Raw genomic sequence first — 25,739 nt, 5'->3', positions numbered from 1 at the left:
ATCATAGAATGAAATCCAAAATTCAAAACGTATCTTACTATTGACATTATTATTCGATGTAGTATTTGCAATCTTTTGCTATACTAAATAATGTCCGAAATTGCATTTGCGGACAATATTGTAAACTAACTGGATAATAATGTAACTGGCTTTTACGTAGTTTGGTGTAAAATTAAATTGTTAATGAAATACAAATATAAACGCTTCTATGCTATTTCAATATTAGTAAAATTTTCCGATTCGCGTTATTTTTAAGTCAAATTTAATCACATTTTTTTAATATAAAATTGCACAAAATTACACAATAATTTCAACAGAGTCATTATTTCAGCAAGTTAATTAAAATGAATTCCGTGTAAATTAATATACTAAAAAAAAAAAGAATATATATATATATATTTACTTATTTATGATATATCATACATTTTCGTAATTGCATTTGCTTAATATTTTGTTTACAAGTAATTTTGCTTCGCGCCATATTTTTATACGATGACGAGAAATCCATCATTCTCGGGGAAGAGTTCAGAGAAATGCAACCGTATTGTAATTAATCGATGCGTTTACCCGGTCATCAGAGTATGGATTGTGTTGCATCTGTGTACGTAGGTCTGCCCGTGCGACCGTAATAGCCGGAAAAGCTAATTCACCATTTATATGACAAATGGTGCTGAAAATATTTCCGCGCTCTCCACGTTAACTGTGTGCAACGCGTTTCCAATATAGGCTTGACGGATACAAAGCGGATATCTATGTTTATATAACGTAAATACATTTATATAACGCCGTTCGTTAGCTTTACAAAATAGTTAACAGAATTTCATTCTTTGTGGCTCGAAGTAATTTCGATGGTTAGGTCGAAATGCAGTCACGCGGACGGATTGAGTGCATATTTATTCGGACATTATTATTTTCGCTGGGTTATGCTCACTAAGCGATTCGCAATTATTTCAACAATAGGAGCTGTCGTAAAATAATAGCCACTGTAAGATAATGCTCCGCTATTAATTTTGAAATTTCACGTCTAATGGTCTCTATATTGTTTCAACGAAATATTGAGTGTTTTGTTCCCCTTTCGGCGAAATAACAACATTGTCCGACGTAATAATTAATCGTCATTGTGTGCAATCCTGCCTGGAGATACGACAAACTCGTGTTTATTTTTGAAAATTTATATTTCCCGTTTCGTGCGCTTGCAGAAATACATATGTAAATTTTTCAATGTAGAATTATACGGGTTTTTATGTACTATTTTCTTATCAATCCTTCTAAAATGGATAAAAACGAGACACCATTGAAAAACATTTCATTGAAAAGATACAATAATACATTCAACTTTGGTTTCGAGTCCAATTCAGTGCAAGGTGAATTCTATTTTACTCTCGAGCACAAATTTTCAGATAAGCAGCTGCGCTCTCTATTCTGAATAGAAGGTTAACAGATGCGTCTTTCTCTCCAATTTATGAGCGTAATACGTTCCACCACGCCTGATTTACGAGCACATTTTTTTCCAAGCGGCGCGTCATCGCGCGGCGCGCGCGTACCCGCACACATACCCACACGACTTCGTTCTCTCGAGACTTTTGCACGTCAAACGTCCCGTAAATCCCCGACGGGAACGAATCGAAATTAGGGCAAAAATCGGACTCGACGTTACGAGCGGGAACTCGTAAAGCGTAGAATGTGCGTGCGTACATAAGACACGAAGTCGTTTCCACTTTTATATCTCTTTGCTTGTCTCGTCTCGTCTCAATTTATTCCTTTGTATTCGGAATTTTACAGAAATCCGCACGAGAAACGAAGGGAGTGACGATGCTTCGAGAGAACAAGATCGTTCCGCGTCAGAGTAATGCGTGTACTCGAGAGATTGATGGGTGATATGTGAGGTAATAGGAGAAGTTCAAGTGATAGTTTATCGTGAAAACGACTACGCCGTCCCAACTTTGGCGGAAACTAACTTTACCGCTTCTCCATTTGCTTAACAAGACCATAATTAACGAACATTTTACAAAAAAAAGTCTAAGCATGATAAGAAAAGATAAGAATGATAAGATCTCTTTATTCTCTGCACACAAGACGCTTCTCGTAAGTTTAATGCAAACATTTGTGCGAGTGAGGAAAAAATAGACTGTATATATGCAATGCATTAACCCATCATAACTATGATGGAGAACTATTTGAAATAATGTAGATTCAAAAAAAATGTTAAAACAAAAAAATACACTCATGACATTAAAGATTTTTCCTAAGCGCATCAAAAAGCGACAGTCATTTAATTAATAAAAGCTGTTTTTAATTTTGTTAATTTTCCGAAAGTATCAAATAAACGGAGATCGCAAAAATGTAGAGAATGGGTAAAAAATGAGGAATTTTTATAAATTATTAAAATTAATATTTTATTAATTAATTTAAGTTAGCACAACATTTTTGCATTCGATATTGTGTGTAGGCGCTAATTGTTGCAGCATTTTTAATATTAACAATTTTTTGAAACTTTGACGGAAATTATATGATAAAATATATTGATTCGGAACGTTTTACAAATTAACACGACGGAGTTTTGGTGAAAAATTTCAGAAAAATATGCAGTCTCCTATGTAAATTAAACTGATTATTATTCGTCGTAGTGTGATTTTGATGCTTATCACATGCATTAATAGAAACTTTTTGCAACCATTCATTTCCGATATGTAAATACTAACGCCGCGCTGAATCGCGTGCACAATGATTGATGTGAGCGTAAAATGAAAATTGCTAACAATAACTCGCACAGTTTGTCTCGCGCCGGATATGGGACTTAGCGTTAATTGTACTCGAAATGCGGTATTGCAAGAATTTCTGAATTTCTAGTGTAGGGGACGAAGTAAATGGGTTTCAATATTCGCTCGTCGCACGCGTCCCGAATGTTCGCACGAAGCTCATCGTTGAATTGCAAAGAAGAATTGTTATCATTCCATAGCTCTCGATTGGGGACTTTCCGGCAATATCGGAAAGTAATTACTTTCATGGTTCATAATTGATTAACACTTTGCCGTCTAATATTCTACAGATAAATGAAACGTAAGCGGCTTTCCACTTAATATCAATGCGTGTATATTGTATATGTGCAAAATATAAACGACCAGAAATGTAATTGATGGATATTATGTGCACACAAAACTATGCATTTCAAACTTATTTGTTATAAGTACTGTAAACGCGAAATTAACTGAACTGGTAAAATATTAATAATAAACGTAAATAATTGAAGTGAAATATTACCGACTTGTCGATGAGACGCCGATTTTCGCGTACCTGCTTATGAATATTTTTATTTCGTACACATAATACGTAATCGTTGATGACACTAATTTGAAAATTTGTCTTTACTACTGATACTTACAAAAATTATTAGTTATTAAAATTACTAGTATTTTTCAAAACATCTTCTAATTTGTTGCATCAATCGTAATAAAGAATGGACTCATGTTTTGATTAATAACTTACAATTCAATGATTGATGATTATTTTCGATTACTCCATTAATCATAATTATTGAGTGCCCGATAAACATAATCATTAATCACTGATTTGACACTCTATTTAGCAATTATACTCGATAATGATTAATTTCATTATACTTCATCCAACTGTGCCTTCAGGCAGGAGAAACGCAAGCAGGATAAAGAGGAGAATCAAGGAGGTCACGTGAGGGTAAAGGATCTGTGAGATGGTGAATGTGGCGATTAATAAGTGGCGCGCGGCACAATCAGCGGCACGCAACGGATCGGCACATTTTTCGACTCTCTCGCGAGCGAACATTCCTGTGGCGAACGATAGAGAGTGGATTTCGAGCATCCTTTTGAGGAATTGCGGAAAGGAAGCGGGTCCTGCGGGAAAGAGACGACATACGAGGCGGCAGACGGGCAAGGAGGCGTTGCGGGGAGTAACAGCGAAAAATCGAAAGCAATAAAAGAGCCTCGTGACGGAGGGGCTTCGAACGGCCCTGGCGCGACTGCGGCATTGTACCCCTGCGGGGGGCTCGCTGCCAAGCACACCGAATCCACCGTCCACCCCGGAACACAAGTCCCAAGTAAGCGAACGAGGAGAATGCACTTTTTTTTTTTTTTTCATTATCCCAACTTCGACTTTCTCCGTTATTCATTAATCGTGCTTGCTAACTGCGCAATAACAACATAACAATTAAATAATAATTGAATTATTCTGTAAACTGTAATGAAAGCAAAGTACTGAGAGTCGAATCGGGTGGCGAAAAACAGAGCGACGGAAAGGGAAAGCGGAGAGAATTTCCTCTCTGGTTTTTCTTTTCCTCGTTATTGTTAACAAATTATCAAATTTCGTCGAATCGCTCTGATTGATTTTCCAGCGACGGGGAGGGAAGAACGCGCGCGTGAATCCGCAAACCGAATTGTTGCAGGGGTGCTCGAAAAGTCGCGAGTCGGCGACCAGATGCGGTAGTTTGGGAAGTAACGCGTGTGATACGGGGGATACATCGCAGTCGCAGCCATCCCGAGGACAACATGGAGCTGACGGCGGCGGACGGGACGGCGATCTTTTGTCGTCCGCGATACGACGGTTCAACTTCAAGTCGGCCGGCGGCAGCCGTAGTTGCCGCACAGTGCCGAAAGTCGTGGTCATGGGCTCCAGCACGGCGTCCGAGACCACGATTAACACGAGCACCGACAGCGCCAACACGATGCTCACCATGGTAGGAATAATGACGACAAATGTGAGAAACCGACGTGTTTTATCAAAGCAGCAACCGCGTATGCGGCATGTAAATTTATGTAGTAGGACGTGAGTGGCGTATACAAGCGTGAGTACCGCAATACAACGTAGAAACTGGATGTATTCGCGAGCGAACGTCGCTGTAAATATTACTGTAGCAAATATTATTATGATAATGGAGAGTAAAACTGAAATCACGCGCTATATTAAAATTAAAATCAATATTATAATCAAAAGGGAAATCACGGAATCGAAATTGAATTCACGTCTATTGTTCTAAAACCGAGATTTCGCTCGCCTTGAAATGCTAATTTAAATTTATGAAATACGAATATATCAATCATCATTATTATTGGCTACATTAGATTCATATATGTGTAATGTGATGCCGAAACGCGGAAGCACCGATATTAATGTCAACCATGATAAAGTTTACATATACATATATGTATACTGCATGCTTCTGCAAGGTAGTGCTAAAGTTAAACAATTTGCAGTTATGAGCAAATAATTCATGAGCATTATGATTAGCAAATATTAATTAAGTGTTATAATTGATGAAGCTCGTGCGTAGTACGCACGCACGTACACGGATGCGTGCGCGCCGACGCTGCGATAATGCATCAAGGAACAAACAAAGTTAGTAAACCGCGCGCCGATATCGATGGAACGTATTTCCATGTTTGCTGTTTAACGAATCCATACTTAGAAAAGTATGCTCTGCGCGTTGGGATTTAATGGGCACCCTTGCGTGCTTAGCATCCGTATTTCAGCTCGCAGTTAGACGTAAAGATAACGTGTGAACCGAGTCATACACGCTCCCCTCTCGGGTATGATACTTTAAATAAATTTTAAATGAATTAACAAATATGCCGATGTAAAAGGAACAATTACAAGAACCGGCTACTTTCTTTGTAATACGCAAAGCGTATGCAGATTCGCGGAAGTGTAAGTGATGAATATTTTCCGGTTTGACGTATCGAATAATCCTTTTAAATCTCGTTTCAGAGATACTGATTGCTAGCTTTCGCGAAATGCATAAGTCACTTTTTTAATTACATAACGAGTAAAAAACTTGGTTTCACACCCAACGAGAAAAAAACTTGGCTTCACATCTAACGAGGAAAACTGTAATTTCATACCTAACAAGGAAAAGTTTGGTTTCGAAAAATCGTAAATGCTGCTTATGAAGAGTTGTGCAATAAATATAGAAATTAAAATTATACTTTAGATTTAATTTATACGATGCTCTACAATTTGTAACTTTTAATTTAAGAGCAGCAGATTTTTTAATGAAATTGGAGTCAACATTTTCTTAACAGAAGTGTCCGGATAAATCATTCATCTCAAATTTATAACTTGCAACGTTAAATACTTTCTGTCGTTAAATTTAATTGAAAATTTTATCAAATTCATTTGACGTTAATTGAAAGACAATTTAATGTTAGTATATTTGTATTTTTCATGTTCAGCTCGTCGAAATTGTTTTAAAGATATATTTGCTTACTATATTCAAGAGTTATTCACGTCGCAGTATAGTATTATTTTCGGCTTCGAACACGGAATGTCGTTATTGATCACCAGCTGCTTCGTATATGTATACTTATATTTTTACATATTTTTAAATTCGAGTGAACCACATCGTCAGAAAGAAATAAAAGTCTACAAATTACCGTGTATACGTATGCAGATAAGCATATGAAAAAGATCGAAAGCAAAACGGCAGCGCGATTGGCACGATTTCTCTCCGCTCTTCAGGTGACGACGACGGACGGGGAGCAGCCGGACGACAGTTTCGACTTAATCGACGTGCCGGCCGAAATGTCGCCTCCCGCTACAGCCCCGTCGCAACCGTCATCCATCCATCCCGACGATATAACCGCGAGCAGCCGTAACTCATCGCCGGCGTCGCCCACGTCGCCGATCTCCGTCGCGGCGCCGGCGAACCAAACCACACCGCCGTTACCGCATTCGTCGTCGCCCACGTCTCCGTTGCGCGCTTTCGACGAGACCGAGACCGCCGGACCCTCGGGCCGTTGTTCCCGTTCGAGACTCGACTCGAGTCAGCACAACGGCAATTCCAAAACGATAACCGGCTCCTCCATCGGTCAGGGACACAACGCGAGTAACGGCGCGGAGGGAAGCACGGCTCTCCCGCCGCCCACGCCGATGGTCAGCGTGCACCAGGAGTCTAGATTCACCTTCGGCGGCAGCGGCAGAACTCCGCCGCTCCCAGATCTCAGAGCCGCGGATTTCTTCAGGTAAGCGGATTTCTTTAAGTAAGCTCGACTTCGTCGGCTTTTTGGCGAGGCGCGGTGATTGGCCAATAAATGAGCGAGTGGAATTATCACAGAAAATTAATTCGCAATGCACGAAAAGCAGGCGAATCAATTTTATGACGCAATAAAAGTTTAGAAAACCAAAGGTGGAATGGAAAAATATTACGTAACGTGAAGGTCTTGAAAATTCCAACACTCTCCGTAATACTTTTGTCTTAAAATTGGAGAGAAAATTTGGGGATAATAATAAGAATAGAATTATGCTCGCAAAACTATATAGTCTGCCAGCCATATATTTCTCTTTTCCCGATTTTAAATCGTTATCGTGTGCAATAATTTCCGGGTTGGAAATAACCTCTGCTTCGAGCGAAACTAGATTTCGTAAGAAAATTTACGTATCCTTTACTCTTGCTATCTTTCCCCTCGGGGCAAGTACAAAGTTTACCACTAGATTACGAACGTCAGACCAATTTTCCGAATTGATCTCCTACCTTAAACTTTCACCTGCAGGCGTCGAAAAATAAAATGAAAGAATATTTCCGCCCATGAATTTGTCAGCGCCGTCTCTTATATAATCGCGGCAAGGTCGCACCCTACAGTCCCCGTTTGCGTTTAGCACCCCTGTGAGGGGCTCCGTGGACGCGGGTCAGCCCGATTCGGCTGACACGCGCTCCTCGATCCGAAATCTGGTGGCCACCCAGGAAAAGCAGAACGCCAGAACGGGGTATCAGGTCGATTACGGAAAGGTCAACTCGACTCAGGCGAACGCGTTGGAGAAGACCGAGGAGTCGACTCGGCACAGGCGAAGCCAGAAGAGGCCCAACATCAACGTGACGACCAATCCGCTCGATATATCGCTCATAGGTGCGACGCAACCGTGCAACACTCAGGGCTGCAACATCCAGAGTAGCGGAAGCACAAAATCGCGAGGACGTTCAGCGGGTGAGTTGCCTCGACAATTCTCCTTTGTTTTCTACGAAAGATAAAGAACGCCAGGGTTTCCTGGGTAGTCTCGTCGCATTCGTTGCTTATAAACGATTCGCGACGTTGAATCGTTCGCTGGAACCATGACGATGATGACGAACCACGCTTGCGATCCGGTGGTCGGTGATAAAAAAAAAAAAAAAAACATAAGGATCCGAAAATTCTCGCGCTTCGCCATTCGCCTTATTCGTATTCTCGACGTTGCTCTCCCGAGTTTCGAAATGCGAGTGTTTCTCTCTTTCTCTCACTCGCTCTGGGTCTCTCTCTCTCTCTCTCCCTCTCTCATCCCGCAAACTCATTATCCAGTTCACATTTCCATGGTAATCTACCTGATGAACATGGGTCCTTCTAATGGAGATCGATCGCTCGCGGTTATCATTACGAATTGAAAGACGGACGACCGGCAACCTCGATTAACGTTGACCGTATGTGAGTCACTAATTTCATTCTCCAACTACGTGCTACGCAGTGTGTCGATCGCTAACCAGAGTCACCAAGACTATCGATCGAATCCGCTGTGGAGTTGTTGAAATAATACTAGTTAGCGATTCGTCGTCTCTAGATTTGTCGTAGCAAGGGTATAATGTACTATAAGTCTTGTCTATAATACAGAAAGATCCCTGGAAAAGTTCTGGTTAAATCGACACGGAGTGTGTCTTTTAATGCTATTAAAATAATAAAAACTATTAAAAATAATGAAATCGTTAAAATATCGCAACTATTAATTTTATCGTTGAGATATCACTACGTCTCACTACTTATTTGAAGATAAAAATCGCGCTTTACTTCGTATCTCTGTGTGAATTTCGCGAGAAACTCGAAAGACTCCTTTGCACGAATAGAGGAATAAAATTTGGCAATCAGGATCAACGTTAACCGACATCAGCGTGAATCGAACCCCGTGCGTGTGTACGTGTGGGTGCGTGCGTGCTTGCGCGAGGGAGAGGAAACGAGAGGAGACGAGAGAAATGGACGGTACCTCTAAGGAAATGAATTGATGTTCTTTTCTTTCAGAATCTCATCCACTCGTTTCAGCCATTCATTCATGGGTCAGGCTCTTTTTCCCGTTTTGCGCAATAGGTATTACATAGTCCGGCGAATAGACGATATATATAGTCATTCTCTCGTATCCACACGGGACGGCTGTCGAAAGCGGCGTCAGACTGTTGATGCAACGACAATGACGGCGATGACGGGGACGGTGATGTGTATGAATGAGTGAGAGCGCCGTGCGATCTGGAAAGAGCTTCCGGCCTTTCGACGGCCGTCCCTTTCTTTGGTCGTGTTACAGTGGATACAGTACGGTAACACACATGCGACTATGCGAATGCGCTTGGGCTTCTTCTCTTTTGTTCACCATCTCTCGCTTTCGCTGCGTCTCTGCCTTCTTCATGCGCTGTCGATCACGCTTGCGTCTCTTTCGCGCGGATCTCAGACGACGGCGACGAGCGACGACGTTTATCGACCCCGTTGGGAGGAGGAAGAAGAAAAAAAAAAAAGCACGGGAATGGATATTACGTCCTTGACAAAAGTCATTCTCGCGAGACGAGACATCCTTGTGGGACGCCGATGCTCTTAATGTCGCCGCTCGTCGCCCCGCAAAAGTCTGCGATGATAATCGGTGCGCCCGTAGCTGAGGTGGGGAGAATATCGCCGCCGGTGCTTTGATCACTAATTGAAAATCCGTTGCGTGTGCAAAACACACCAACCGGCTTAGTTTGACTTTCGCACATCGTAGGACCGTGGCAGCCATAAACATTAATTAAAATCAACGGAGGTTTAAATGATTTCCAAAAACAAATCTACATAGAGCCGGAGAAACAGTTAAACCACTATTAATTTTATTTAATGTTTATGAAAACGGGGTTCTATCATGGAGGAGGTAGTAACATGAGATATCCATTAGAATATTTGGACCGTAAAATTAAATATATGACTTTGCAAATTTTGCGCACATTATATATCCATTTATATATTCATTTTCAATGCATTTTCAATAATATGAACGCAAATTGTACAGGCTCTCGCACATACGAAGTTTATATGCTACGTTTGAAATTTCTACCTCTTCTATACATCTCTCTTTCTCTCTCTTTCTTTGCTTTTTTCTGTTTTATGTGTATCACAAAATGTGAAGTTTGTCGTCGTAGATATAGATGAATAGATAGAGATAGATTCGTGATAGATAATGAGGGTGCCGTAATACCAAGTAATTAATATAATTTCGTGAAGCTCAATTTTTAGTGCTGCAGATGTGAAAAAATGCATCTTATCGTGATAGATACATAGCGTTGTCGAGTCATAAGATATCTATCGTATCAAGCGTAATTAAAACCATTTTTCATGAGTTTAATTGAAAATATATTTGTTTAAATGCAATTACTAAGAATTTTTGATTTTTTTTCATATTATTTGTACTAAAAACACAGCTCGTTATATCTTTAACCCATTTTCAATTTTTTTAACATTATAAAATACTTTACTTAATAGGAAAACTTTTAAGTTTTGTTTATTTATTTATGATTATGCAAATATGTTTCAAGCAGAATAAGAATTTAAGAGAACTAAATTTCATCTTATGCGGATTAAATCGAGCACGCTAGATCAATTTTGCGTATCAATAGCGTCTAAAATCTGAAAACTCATCTAAGTTAGATCGGTTTTAATCTATGCGCGATATTAATTTCTATGACGCGATTGCTCGCTTCGGCTACGCCGCGCCGTTTGGCAGCGCGAAAGAGAGAACCTGGGAATGCCGCTTGCGACTCCTGCTATCGAGAATCACGCTTTGTCGTTACCTGTTTGTTTCTATTCACTAGTACACACTATAGTGCTGCCGGGACCGCCGTCTTTGCTACCCACAATCCCTGTTATTACACCATCCGTCACGTCGGCGGTGCCGGATGGAACCTCGATAATCGCAATTGCGCGGGACTCAAGTTCGCGCAGATTGCGGAACTTTTGTTTAAACGGGGATGAAAGGGTCGCATCTTAGAGATCCTCGGTCGACCTACACAGGCTGGGTTAGAAATTACTACACCAAGAACAATCTTAGATGAAAAAAGTTTACGAACCACAACTCGCCGTCTACATAAAACGGGATTGCTGCGAGGCTCACTATTGTTAGCACTGATTTCAAATTCTACTTTATATTGAAATGGAATTACAAAACTCTCTCCCTCTCTCTTTCTCTCTCTTTCTCTTTCGTTTGAAGTATAAGCCAGCGCATATCCGTCCCTATGGATTTATGGACCGATCATGCGAATACCAGTGAATATGTTTACGCTTCATTTCTCATCGTTTCGAATTTTATCCAACCGAATAATCACGTTTTATTCTAAAAAAAAAAAAATTATTATTGTAATTCATATGGAAATTTTCGCTTTTTACCTTCGCGTTTCTAAAAGAATTGCGTGATTGACTCTAAAGGCGAGTTTTCTTTAACGAAAATTTAATTGGATGCTATTATATCGAAAGTTAGTATAGAACTACAATCAAGTTTGAACTTTCAGTAATAAGCTTCCTTGATTAACTGAACTTTAATAGTCATAAAATGATTCTAAATTATCTTCTCAATACAGAATACATCATAATATGTAAAACATTTTAAGCTCTTTGATGACTTCAAAGTTGATCTTTTCTTAGGGGACATTTGACAAAAATTTTTTAATTTTTTATATTAAATATATTGCTAAGTTAAGCATCAAATTAAAATTTTGCGGAGTAAAATTAAAATAAAATAAAATAAAGTGTTTGTTTTTTATTTATTATATTTTAAATTCTGTGAAAACAATTACTCATTTTTACTTTATAACGTAAAAATTATCAGTGCACTTTGTTTGTTTCGCAAAGAGGAATTGATTCCAAATTGTTAAGAAATTAAATCACAATTAAATTACAATATAGATCGTGGAGTAATATAATATTTATTATATACTCATATAGCACATTCCCTCTTTAGGTTATCAAGTTTCGATATTAAATCTTCTTGTATGCTAAGCGAACCCTAGATTAATGTTTCTTGTTAAAGTAAACATCATCCGGAATTAATTACAGAACAAATTTCACTTTTACTTCTCATTTTCAACCCCTTCATTTACAGTAGCTTACAGTTGAGAAACAATTCATGCCTCGGTATGTCTTTTGATAGAATATTCATTCTAAACTCATAAAACTTTTGATGACATGATATAATAAATAGCAGCGATCGAGATTCGACATACTCTATGTCAACTAAATGTGAATAAGAAAGTAAATGATAAACGCAGAAAGACGTGCAATATCGTTCGTTTTATGGGACGGTATACTTTTCTCAGTTATTTTCTCAGTTACCGGAGGATATTTTTCAAGATAACGACCCTTAGCCCAGCTTGTAGCCATTCGCCAGGTGAAACTTCTCCCATTGCAATTGATATCGACACTGTCGAGATGCTAAATCAGACGCATCAGTCGCGAAAAATTTTTCTTTGTACGAACGAGTGACGGCGGTTCCGTCGGGACGATCGCGAACGTGTCATCAGGCACGTATCTCGCGAAGGAGCACTTTCTCGGCGATTTCGCCGAGAAAGGGTGCGAAGAAGGGTGGCCCGAGAGCCCCGAAAGAATGCGTTCCGTGCCGCGAGGGCGGAACGAGAGAGAGAAACGGGTGTACGGGCGGACGAGAGAGCGGACTCCTCTCTTTCGCCAACTCGTGACCCGTGAGATCAAGGAGCGCGCGGATGGAGGTAACGGACGGTGAATTTTTCATACCCGAAAGGCGGAAGCGCCGGCGGCAGCGTGAAGCGATCGACCCAGGCGACAATCGTGGTGCAACAACCGTCCCTGTCGTTGGACGCGCCCGCGGCGACGATCCTATTGCACCCGGACGCCGACGTGAGGCGACGCGAGGAGAACATGCGGCAGCTGTTAGACGTCGCCAATACTCTCACTCTGCAGGAGATACACGACTTCGAGATGAGGTATCGATCGCCGTCGAGGCACCTACGGTTCCGCGACAGTCGCGAGAAATACGATCGATATGGGTGATACATAATGTAGGCATCACAAAGGCAAAATGTCTAAAGGGATGTAACCAATGGGCAATAACAATGAACAGTATTGGACAAGATATCTGGCCTACTTTAAAAGCTCCTTATATTTCTTGACACAGATATAGAGTTTCATAGAAAAGCCAACAGTTTTTTTTTAAACGAAACGTAATAATAACTTTGGATATTCCGACGTATGATTATTGGCAAGCGGTACTTGTCTCACAAAAATCTAAAGACGTGAAATGAATATCATTTGTATATATAATATTACAAGATAATATTACAAGATAAAGTAAAATATTAAAAAGAATATTGAATCGCGCAGCAAATTTAATAAATGTTAGCTGTTACCCCGTATTTTAAGTATATTCTAATTCGATGCTTTCGGTTGTAATAAAAAAGAAGTTTATCTGGGAATCTTGTCGGAAGTTTTCGTCGGGCATATTCAATATATTTACAGACTTCCAAAGTGTTTCGGACAGAAAAATCCATACTTCGGGAGATGATAGCATCTCAGATACTAGAAGCAAGAAATTTCTGAACGAGCACATGTCAATTTCAGAATAAAGTTATAGAGTCAGCTTCAAAATTGGTTTTCATTTAATATGTGTGAATGACAAAAAAGATTATTGTCTAAAATTTAGATTTCGATATAAATATTCTTGATAATATAGAAATAGCATGTGTTTTACACACTTGTGACGTTTTCAAAATTCCATTTAAATGCATAATTTTTTGCTCACAATTGTTAATATTATTACAGTGAATAATATCAAAAAGTTCAAAAACTTAGTCAAAGATTTATTATTAGTATCTTTCTGATAACACGTGATATTGAAAATAGATTTCTATATTATTTTACTAACAGATTTGTTCATTCGTAGAACAGTAAATTAATTGTGCGAATAATTACGTCTCTCGCGGTATTGATTCTTCCTTCTCAAACATTCTGTATACTCGATATTACCGGATCATAACGAGGATAACGCGCTGTCGCAGATACGGGAGTCCCCATCACAGCCGGTCGCAATCAGTAAAAGCTCCCGGTAGCCGCTCTTCCGGTCGACCGAATTACCTGTGTCTTCCGCAACAGAGATCGCGAGTGGCGAGCATGCCCAACACCGGCGTGGAGGAAGAGTACTACAGACTGCGGCATTTCAGTATCACGGGAAAAGGCGTGGTAAACCGGGGCGACTCCCTCAAGAGCCGCAGATCGCGCTCTAATAACAGCGTGGCGTCGAGCAACTCCAGGTGAGTTCAAGCATGGTTAACGGAGTAAAATATAGCTTGTCGTATAGCTTCGAAAACGCTCTCATTACACAAGTTATTGAGTACCAACTGCTTTAATTCAAAGATATCCAAATATTAGAAATCTAATATTTGAGCACGAGCCAACTTGCCAAATCTCTCTCCCTTTTATTTACATAAAATATAGAACTCGATTGTATAACTCGAAATGTAGAACTAAACTTGCCTCGTGTCTCTGAATCTGTCGTCGTTGCTTTTGAGAAATAATGTTCCTCGCTGTCGCAAACTACTTTTCTTTATATTCAAGCAACGTGTAAGAGTTTTATTAAAAAATTGACAAGATGCTTGTTAATATGAAGTATCGATATCAAGTATCGATAATTGTATTTATTACTCTACGGTCGAGCGATGATGTTTGCGATTGTGACGCTTCGTTTGCTCCTTTTGGAAGAAGCGCACCGGAAGATATCGTCGGCCTTTATCTCCGGCCTTTATCTCCGGTTCGTCTTCGCGTGGCAACAATTTCGACCGTCGCTCTAGATCGAACGCGTGAGTTTACGTGTGACATTGAAGTGACGTAGACACGCGCGTTGGACCTTAGAGCGTGGTCTTCAGACATCACGGTAAGTGATATATATAAAGGGCTGAAAAGTATTTCAAATACGTTAACGTGCACATTAGAGATATAAAATATTTATTATTTCACATCTCGTGTTTTGAATTAAATTCATATTTTGTATTTTAAAACGATATCTTATATTTTCCATTTGAAATGTGCTTTTCGAAGTATGCAGTAGTACTGCAATTAGCATTTCGTATTTGAAATACCTTTTTATAATTTGTACTTTGTAGAGTGTTGTATAATATGCTGGTATTCAGTGAAATTAACATCCTTTAAGGGAGAATTTAATTTCGAACCTCACTTATTAAGCTTCTAGCAGTAAATAATGTTTAGCTTTTTTATGAAAACTTATTTAATCAACGAGTTGAAAAATGTAATTGTAAATTAATAATAAATAAATGTAACTTTTGTCATATGTAACAGTTTTGATGCAGCTTTTTTCTTGCACATTTTTTTTGTTTGCTGTTTATTTTTTCACCGAAACAAAAATATACGTAATCAAAATTTTTCATTTACAGTCAGCGTTTATGTATAGTAATTGTAGCGTTTCAGAATATGTAACAGTGTCTATTTGGTAGTATAATATAAGCAGTATAGCATACATGCACTATATTTTTCATAAAACTGTTGCTTATTTGTCAGAATAACGTATATTTCGTATAAATTTTATCGAGAAAATTAAATATCTTTTATACGGAAAGAAGAACCAGTTGAGCCGTATGTGCTATCTAATTGCTACTAGCCATTTAAAGAAGATGTTACGAAGCAAAATATGACGAAAACAATAAATGTACGTTTCTGTAGTATCACTTGAAGAACAGATACAGAAATGTTAAAATCTCATTTCAACACTGTTCATCAAATACAGTTCTTCTAAAATCATATTTGATAATATGTGTGACACAGCTATGCTTAAGAAAATTAAAATAATTTTATTGTCCAATGTAACTAGCTTCGTGTAAATACGGCTAGGCATTAAATCTGCACGCAAAGTTACCGGCATGACAGCATTACAGCATCGCTTAATGGAACTCTGAATTCCGTCGGAACAATGGTGCGTGCGATATATAAAATGTATATTTAAATATTTAACAGCGTATAACGATCAGCGAAACAAATTAACCAAGCGCAGAGTGTTAACAACTTGGGTAACTTGTTCTGTCGTTGCGCGCACGAGTTAACGAAATGCATGGTGTTGGTGACTCGAGTAACTAGTCCTGCCATTGTGTGAGCGCTGATCTTATTATTCGGATTCTACCGATCGAAGTGTGAAACGTTGAATATTCACGCGCGAATGAATAAACCTGTTACGATTCTTTCTTCCCTTCTAGATGCGGCTATTGAGTTTGATATCGATGTGTAGAATGAGAAGTGGATATCGCGTGAAACGCATTTCCATCGCCGGCTGCAATACATGGAATATTTTCTAAAGTTTATATCGAAGAGTGTGCAGGAGTGTGCTTTGCGACAACATCGAAGTTGACCTTTCCTCTGCGGAAATTTAAACCGAGACGCAATGATGAATGTGTTTAACACTACGGGCTAAAAGGCTTTAAGAAATTAAGCTTCGGAGCTGCAGAGCTCTACTTCGTGGATAATTTCGAGAGTTTCGCAAGATCTTGATTTGAGGCTTAGTTGCCTAAGATATTTGACGTTGAAAATTCCGAAGTTTCTCTCGGAGGAGCAGTGCGGCTGATAAAATTTCCACCGAGATAAAATCTTCGGAGAACACGTTTTCGAAGTTTGACGCGAATCTTGCGAAATATCTTGTACCGAGGTTGTGCGGCATTTAGGTTTTTTTTTTTTTTATTATTTATATAGAACATCACGGAAAAGATTTCTTCCATGTATTTTGCTATTCTATAGTTGATATGAGTGGCACACGATATCTACTAGAAGAAATCAATTCAGAGTTTAAAAAAAAATTCTAAATCTAAAAAAGAATAGTACGTTTAGTATTGAAAAAAAATTATCTCGACGAAACAAGTACATGAAATGAATTTCTTGTGTACTACGCGGTTCAACGAAGCAGTTGGTCTCTTCATGTTATCCGGATTATTTCGTCATATAAAACTAAGTAGCTTCTAGAAGCATTCATGGTTATTGTGCCCATAAGCGTTTCTTTATGAGAGACTTGTCTGAGCACGTTACGCAGTCGAGCGAGAATTATGTCTTGTATTATTTTACATCTTAATATACGCTCCATCCAAATTAATATGCTTTTCCATAAAAAATTCAAACTTGAAAAAAAAAGAAATAAAATATGCGTTGCAAATTGTGTTGAAATAAAAATTTAAATCTACTTTTCGAATAGTAAACATTTAAAAAAGTACTTTGGCATTTAAATTATATTTTTATCGTACAAAACATAGATGATATGATGATAAACCTATATGTTTTCCACATTTTTTTCAAAATGCGCCTAAGTCAAGCAATTTCTGTTTTGTTTTTTTTTTTTTTACATAGTTGTAATATTAAAATAATGATAAACTAAGATGTTGTAGTAATGTTTTAGGATTCAATGTGCATGATATTCGTTAATTCGCGTCCAAGTGCAACTTTTGCACAAGCGCTGCTTGTCTGATCTATGTGCATAGTTGTTTTCTTATTTTCTGAAAACGAAGCAAGTGACTTGGGCTCTTTTCTGAAATAATGCGGCTCCAATTCCCCGATATAAATCGACCGTATAGATGTGCACTGTGCTAATCTCAACACGCGCCTAGCCTTTCTTCTATTCGACGCAGCACGGAACACTTGACCGCCTCGTATCCGGGGTCGGCGCGGAACTCTGCGGCGGGTTCGTTGGCGAGTTCGAGGGAGAGCAGCGCGTCCCAAGGCCCGGCGCCCTACCGCGTCCTCATGCTGGGCGCTCCCGCCGTCGGCAAGAGCTCGTTGGTGTCTCAATTTATGACTTCCGAGTACCTGCACGCCTACGACACTTCGATCGGTGAGTTCGAACAAGCTACGCCGTCGCGACCGTAAAATCCACGACCTTCCATCCATCCGGCCCCCGGCCGCGATGTCATCGATCGATCGGGCGCGGCACGCGACCCCGTAAAGAATTCTAAAAGCCAGCCGGATCGAGCCAGAGCAAACCGGAACGAAAACATGAGCAGGGCTCTCCCTCCTTTGCAGAGTGATGCAATTGTTTTCCGCGCCCGTTCGGGTGCGGAAAAACCCCGTTTGCATGCGATTTGCAATGGTCCGGGACGTGCCGGAACAGGGATGTGCGATATTTTTGAGTGCCGGATGTCGAGTGCATATGTGCGCGAGCCGAGTCAAATTTAATTACTTAACCGATAATTTCGGGTTATTTAAAGGTGTGCAGCTATGAGAAAAAATTTGCAATGTAAAATAAATATTTGCTCTTTTTTCAACCGCAGTATTTAAAATTTTTCTTTGATAGAGCAAGGCTAAGTTTTGAAATTATTTGATTTTTTTGAATCATCAACTTTCTTCCGAAGATGAAAACTTGGGTTCGCTCCAATTAGCACTTTCAACAAATATCTGCATATCCCTTGTTCGGAATAAACTGAAAATTAAGAGCACTTTAATGAATAATTACTTTTTCCGATCCTAAATGTACATTTCTTAAATAAAATCAGTTCGACCGTTTGGTTTTACTTATTAATTAATTGAATATATAATGTATATGTTTTACTTATTCATGGTATTATTTCGAAGTCCACACGTATGTACTACTATATTTTTAAAAGCCTGACTCTAATTTCGTTCATTATAGACGACGAGTCCGGCGAGAAGACTGTCAGCGTGCTGTTGGCCGGCGAGGAATCGGAATTGACTTTTATCGATCATTCCTGCGCCGAGATGACGGTAAGTTAACATCAGTTTTAATATGTCATAATACGTATACAATTATCACATATCATAGCGTCACTGGGACGCGAGTGTTGATATTGTCAACATTTGCAAGAGATCATCAAGTACTCTTAAAATTATTATAGTGTCTTGAAATTTATCTCAACGATACTTCTGTAGAAAAATTTTGCTCGATTAAAAGTTTCAAGGAGTTTCTTATATGTACGAGAAAATAGAAGTATGAAATACATTTACAGTCATGAAAAGAATGGTGAAAATGATAAGAACGTCGAGACGACTGACAATGTTCGCAGCAGATCTCGCAATTTTCATAATCAATTGATCGCTGATGCGCAGAGTACGCCGCTAATTTACCGCACCCCCGAGCTAATCATTTTTGCCGCAAGCTCGATCTCCTCCGGCCAGTCAGGTCTCCTCTCGTTTTCGTCGAACAAACGGACGGAACGCGCCTTGAACCTTCGGGGCGAAGTGCTCTCACGACGACGGGGGCTACGTAATCGAGTTAACCCCGGGGGGACGGGCAGACTGAAAGGCAAGCTCGGGAGGGGCACGCGGTGTGTATGTGTGTGTGTGTGTGTGTGTGCTTTTGTACCGCGGGAATTAAATTAAAATCCATTTTCCACGGTGGGCGAGCTGACGCGCTGGCGCGGCGACGCTCCCGCGCACGATAAATGTGGGAAACTGCAGCGCGATGTGCACAAACACACGTACATACATAGAGAAATCTACGTTGGGGGTGTTCGCGGGAGGGGGAGGGAGTAGAACCACGCCGTCACGCTTCGCCAGACAATTTCAATCGAATTTACCCTTTAATTAAAACGTATGTTCGCAGTCGTTCGCAGCGTATAGCGCGGCTGTATATTGCGCGGTCGACCGCGCGCGCCGCCGATACGCACGCGTCCGCGTGCACACTCGCGGTCGCGACCGATTTCACGTATATATCGTGGAAACGATAAAACGATTGCTCGACACAGACGCGATGGCGGTCTCGAGCTCCGAATTTCGCGAATTCCACGGAATTCCGGCGAGCGAAGGCCGTCCCAAGGTACGCCCTGCGCGCCACCGTTATTCTTGGTATTACCGAAAGTCAAGGCTGATCGCTAATCACGACAGGCCGCGAGCGAGGCTCCAACATTGCCGCGATCCTGATTTCCGTCGATAGTCCCGGGATTGTATTAGGTCGGGCTATTAACTCAAGGTGTATTTATTACACAGATAAGCTTATCACGATTGCAATTTCTATAATACAGATAGGTTAAATAAGCTATGGAGAAAATGATGGAAAAATGTACGTTTTTCTTGGTAAAAAAAAATAAATTGTCTTCTATTTATCTTCTGTTTCAAAAATTCCTTTAAAAACATACGCGAGCTTTTGGATTGTTTTTACGCGGTTAAACCGATATAATTTTGAAGAGTTTACATTGCGACGATATGTCTGATGTCTTTTAGATCAATCGAGTTATTTCGCATCAATACATCCTTCGATCAATTTAAGATCATTCTTATTTTAACAAGAATGCCGAGCAATTGATCGTTTCTTGTACGATAAGCAATAAAAAGATTTTGACTGTTTTACAGCTACAAGAGTGAAATAGATAAGATATAATTAATTTTGCAACTAATTTTTAGTAATTATAATTATTTAATATTGACAATTCGAACATCGTGAGTGAAACAATCGCCTGCAATTTGTTTTAAGAAAATATCGACTCTATGTTGGGTTGATTTGATTCGAATAACCTACGTAATTCCTATTCAACTAAATAGAAGCTGCCTATTGTTATTCCGTGAAATATGTCGTGTAAATAAAGCTGTAATAATATAGCTATGAAGATAGATTACTAAAAAAATAGATGTGATATCGCGTGGTGAAATAATATCACAAATATACTGTAATTTATCAGCGGTTTGCGGCTATTACGCATTCACGGTTATAATAAGCATTCATTATTCATAATATTAAACATACATTCAATATTAACTATTAAAAACGAGCAGTTGCTTTCACAATACTGTGAAATAATATTATATTATGTATGTTATATTATAGCTATATTCTAACTATGTTTTGAATTTTTTATAGTATGGATTTTGTTATTCAATTAATTAAAAATTTTATGTTTAAAAATATCTTACGTTGCAGTTCAATTATCAAAATATTATAACAATAACATGAGAGATAATAATTAATGTCAAAAATGAAAAAGTTGCAAAAAGGATATTTAACAAAATTTTTATTAAGATTGATTAAATAATTCGTAAGTAACAGCAGCAGTAATAATTAAAAAGTATCTTGTATAAATATGAATATCTAAAAGTACAACGATCTCTTATCTCGCTACACGAATTAATACTTCTCAAACTGAGAGGTGGAAAGAAATTAAAAAATTATGCATGCAATCAAGCATTAAAAAAACATCAAGTGTAAATTCAGAGGAGCGAGAAGAGAAAGAAAAAGAGAAATGGAATTTAAAGAGTATGTACTTATTTTATGTGGAATTAGGATTTACGTGATTCCGTTAGCGGAGTTTACCAACAAAGTTAAGCATAAATGGGGCAACGCCTGATCCTACGTTGTGGTTTTAGAGTCAGACGCCTCTGCATATTTTGTTTAATCGACGTAAATACGTTAACGCGCACTGTTGGAGGGTAGTGCTTTCCTTCATGCGTAATTCCACGGTAAACTGTAGTAATTGTATTTTTTATCGCATGCGTAGGAACATGCGAAAGAAACGAGATAAACACGCGCAACCATTGATTTTCCGTAGACTATTAATATAACCTTAGATATTTAGTTTTAATTTTAAAAATTTAATTAATAGATTAAACTGTCCTTTGTGTGCTTTAAAGAAAAAAAAAAGCATCCATACGACGTGAAAAAGGTTAAATTAATTAATTTACTTAGGTTGCACAAACTAATTTACTTTTAATCTTTTTTTCTTTTTTCGAAAAAAAATAAGTCAAACGTAAAAATAGTTGTGAGAGAGTAAGAATAATGTATAATAAAATCCGACAGACATGATATATATTTGAATGACTTAGAACAATTATAAAATATATAGAACTATTGTGATATTTTAAAATATGTGTGCACAGTGATTGGAAAAATAATTCCAATGATTCTCTCAAACCAATGCCGTGACCGATAATACTTTTTACACCACCGACACGTTGTCGTGCGAAAACTCCTATTGAGGGCAACGTTATCCAGGTCTGCGGACCCGTCTGGCATCCAAATGCAGCGCGACAGTCCGATTTGCGGTCTCTGTGCAACCGAGCAAGTAAGAGTTATCGCGTGACGAGCACATCGCAAGCTCCCGCGCGAGCTTACTGGGAGTAAGAAAAAGGACCTGAGGGAGTAACGAAGCGTTCTTCGTTCTCTCCCGCTTTCGTTCAACCAGGCGTGCCGCAAGTCATTGACGAGCACCGAGCCATGCCGCGCGTTCGACCGTTAAGCGGTCGATCCCTAGATATATTCGATATCACGAGCTGCGCCGCGCCTTTGATACGGTTCAAGGTAATTCTTTCGTATAATCGTTCGAAAAATCGCAGAACCCGCTCATGTTGCGATCTTAACCTTTAACGGCTGGCTGCGCTGATGTCGTTTAGCGCCAACTCCTGATTAAGCCCCTTAGGCGAATAACCCGGACTTCTATTTTTGTTGAAAAAAAATGGACACCAGTGGAATTTATATATTTGCATTCAATGTATATGTCTGAAATAATTTAAGATTCTTCTAAATATTAGAAATATTTATTTCAATGAATGTCGTTTTTTCTATATATGAGAAAGAGCTTGGATAAGTGTTATATCTGTTTACTGTCTCTGTTTATGTTAAATATATACATACTCTATTTATGTTAAATATATACATACTTATGCTTGGAATATAGTAAATTACTAAGCTAGGTTTAAGCGGCTAGGATTGTCGCTCTAACTTATTGTTAGTCTAAATATTAGCGTCGACTTTCCGTAAAATCTCACAGAGATATAATTTACAATGATTTTAAGCTGACCTCTCTTACGTTTCTAAACTAGATTTCAACTGCACTTCGTTATGAGCACCAATTATGGAATACGGTGAAAAATATTGCCGGGGGATTTCTATTTATTGCCTAGCATTCTGAGTGGGTGTCACAATAACGCTGTGACTGCAATTATACGTTCCAGAAATTCGCTTGTCGCTCGAGTGAATAATAATAACCAGTGAAATTCGATTACACCTTGAAAAAAAAAGTAAAGTGTAGGAATAAATGGTGCTTTAAAAATTTTTCGGTTTTGTTCATTGCAAACAGCACCGCAACGGTATTTTATCAAATTTCCAGTTTAATTAAAAGAATATGATTCACGCGTGAATAAGTACGCTCTCGGATAATCTTGATTTTAAACTAGATATTCGCACGCAGGATGCCAATTAAGAGACAGTAATTGTATTAATTTTAAAAAACTGAAAAGTGTGGAAAATAATGTTTTCGGAAAGGGCACGCAGTTAATAAAAAATGCAGCGACCGAAGGGCGCTTTAACGTCATTTACGTATTGATTGCGAAAAACCCAATCTATCTCCCAGGTGTCAAGTTGCTAAGTACCCACGTAATGGATAACGAACTCCCCTTTTCGATTCTTTCCCTTTAATTTTTTTCGGTTTAGCGAATTCAACTGGAATCGCATATATCACCTCACGTGAATTTATGTAATCCACAAAAAATGGAACATTTTCCTCTTTTACAACATTGTTTTTTTTTTCGACTCATTCGACACAAAGAAATACCGAGACAGAGAGTGAAAAATGTTCCGAGACATTTAATTAAAATTATAATATGAGGCAGACTTTATTTTAACTTCTTAATATCATTTGATTTTTATTTCATTTTCTTGCTATAAATATAATCTTGTTATAATGAAGATCTATAAATATTTTTTTTGTTCAAATTATATTTAAACAGCACACAACAGAGAGTGAACTTTTGAATTTACTTTTATAATGTATATCTTACTGTATATAGAAGTTTTCTTTTAAAATCTTTTCATAAAAGACACGTCGCTTTTATAATGCATCTAGCCAAAAAAAACTTTATCTTCGTCAGATTAAAAAGAAATAAGAAAAAAAAAACATTTCTTTGGTTGTTTGTAGAACGGAAGGATTAGCGTAAAATACAATGGATGTAGTCTTCTTGAGCTCGTAGTATGAAAGAGGATTAATAGGATATGCTTGACATTTCGAAGAAATAAATTTTCTACGCAATACGTATTCTACGTAATCGTACTTCTTATGCGCAAATTTTCAGACTAAAGTGATAATAAAATTTCGAAAACTTTGCAACCAAAAATTATAGACTATTCTTTCCATTTAAAAGAATATAATTTAATTATTATATAATGACAAATATTAATTAGATCACAATTTCTCTCTGGAAATTATTGCCTGTTTGTCGACATGAAACTATCATTTTCCGCATAACGAGCAAATACGTAATAGCCTGCATAAATTGAAAACAGAGATTGCTAGTCTCCATTATGATTACTAGTGTTAATGTGTCTGTCATGATTAATGCAGCCCGAAAATTGCGTTGCGTGTTTAAATACCGAGAAACAGACTGTTTTATGCAATACAATAGCCGCATTTCTTACGTCACGTTGCCAACTATTTTAAGAATAACGCGATGAAATATTTCGAGGACTTTTCACATGGAAATACGATTATAAAACTACTACTTTCTCATTAAGAGAAACAGCCCATACATACGCATAACATGACTGAAATATGATTTCAATTAAGTGTAATTAATTTCGCCGGAAATTATTCGAAGATTGTCGATGCGGAATGGCCGTTTCATATGTAACGACCAATTAATATAAGCTTCATAAATTGGAAACAGAGACTGCTAGGCTCGACCGTGATCATCAGTAATTAATGTGTTCCCGTCATGATTAATGCTTGCAGCCGGAAAATTGCATCGCGACCTATGAACCGCACGCGTACTGCGTCGTTTATTCCACGACCGATCGGACATCAGTGCGCGTCGCCGAGGAGGTTCTCCAATCCTTATGGCGGAGCGATCACGTATCTGCGAGGGCAGTCATCCTCGTGGGAAACAAAGTCGATCTCGTACGCAGCCGACTGGTGTCGACCGAAGGTAATGACATTTCGTTTTTTTTTTTCCTTCGTCTGCCCTCCCGACAGTCAGCGATTTCCCCGCGACGTTGCCCAATCGAACGCCTTGCGAGGCAACACGCGAGAATGGAAATTCGTATTCGTGTTTGAGGAACGAGGCGTCTATCTATCATTGAGATGGCACGAAACGCTGATATAGAGCGATCATAGATAACGCAACGCATGTAAATGCATACTGACGCAGCACCTCGATTCGCCTCCATGCAAATTCTCCGAGGGCAGCGAGGCGAGGAAAAGCTATTTAATCGCCTAGCGGACGCGTCGGTGCATAGAATACGCTGTTTCCGTATTGTTAAACGTGACCAGATTAATAGCATCTCCCGCTCAATTATGTTTCTTTTTCAACACTGTATTTTCTACATCGTTATGTATCGCAATCTATACGCCCAATTTATGTCTGCGAGGCAGTTTAGAGTTAGCATCTGTCTCTTTAGCAATCGTTTCGATATGAACAACGAATAATTTCAATGAAATCATCGCGTTTTATCCTCCCACCTGTAAGTGTTGAATAAAGATCCCCAAGCCTAGTCTCCGTAAATATTTTAACCGGATTTGCCAAGAAATTTTGGTATGTACAGAGTGGCCTAAACCAACCGTTATTTACCATTAGCATTTTAGTTCCATCATTTATTTGTATATAACCCGAAAATTACAAGAATAAACGATAAGCTTGGACCCTTCTATAAGTTAAAGTTCAAATAAACCAGACAAAGATAAATGGCCTGATACCGAGTTTCGTCTATTTCGGCCAGTCGAGACGAATCATTTATCTTGTTGTCATACTCATATTTTATCGCATTGTCCAAATGACGCGCGTAGTAAGATTTTCGGGGGC

At 38.7% G+C, this 25,739-nt stretch overlaps 1 protein-coding gene across 7 annotated transcripts in view; it reads left to right on the top strand.

Moving 5' to 3' along the window:
• The window catches only part of LOC105673069 (uncharacterized), a 55,070-nt gene that overhangs the window by 13,985 nt on the left and 15,346 nt on the right, over nt 1–25,739 (top strand). For 4 of the 7 annotated variants that reach the window (XM_067355341.1, XM_067355340.1, XM_067355338.1 and 1 more), the window contains exons 2-10: nt 3,642–4,072; nt 4,418–4,708; nt 6,487–6,989; nt 7,624–7,949; nt 12,748–12,949; nt 14,021–14,272; nt 17,615–17,838; nt 18,634–18,725; nt 24,674–24,866. In XM_067355341.1, coding sequence (XP_067211442.1) covers nt 4,637–4,708; nt 6,487–6,989; nt 7,624–7,949; nt 12,748–12,949; nt 14,021–14,272; nt 17,615–17,838; nt 18,634–18,725; nt 24,674–24,866 — 1,864 coding nt within the window. In that variant the 5' untranslated portion in view covers nt 3,642–4,072; nt 4,418–4,636. Of the gene's footprint in view, nt 1–1,782; nt 1,887–3,641; nt 4,073–4,377; nt 4,709–6,486; nt 6,990–7,623; nt 7,950–12,747; nt 12,950–14,020; nt 14,273–17,614; nt 17,839–18,633; nt 18,726–24,673; nt 24,867–25,739 lie in introns of those variants that run through there. The other 3 variants (XM_067355339.1, XM_067355342.1, XM_012368416.2) reach the window with 3 other exon arrangements.

Source organism: Linepithema humile, chromosome 5 (assembly GCF_040581485.1).
Source record: "Linepithema humile isolate Giens D197 chromosome 5, Lhum_UNIL_v1.0, whole genome shotgun sequence".
NCBI lineage: Eukaryota > Metazoa > Arthropoda > Insecta > Hymenoptera > Formicidae > Linepithema > Linepithema humile.
This window is presented reverse-complemented; position numbering and strand designations above follow the sequence as displayed.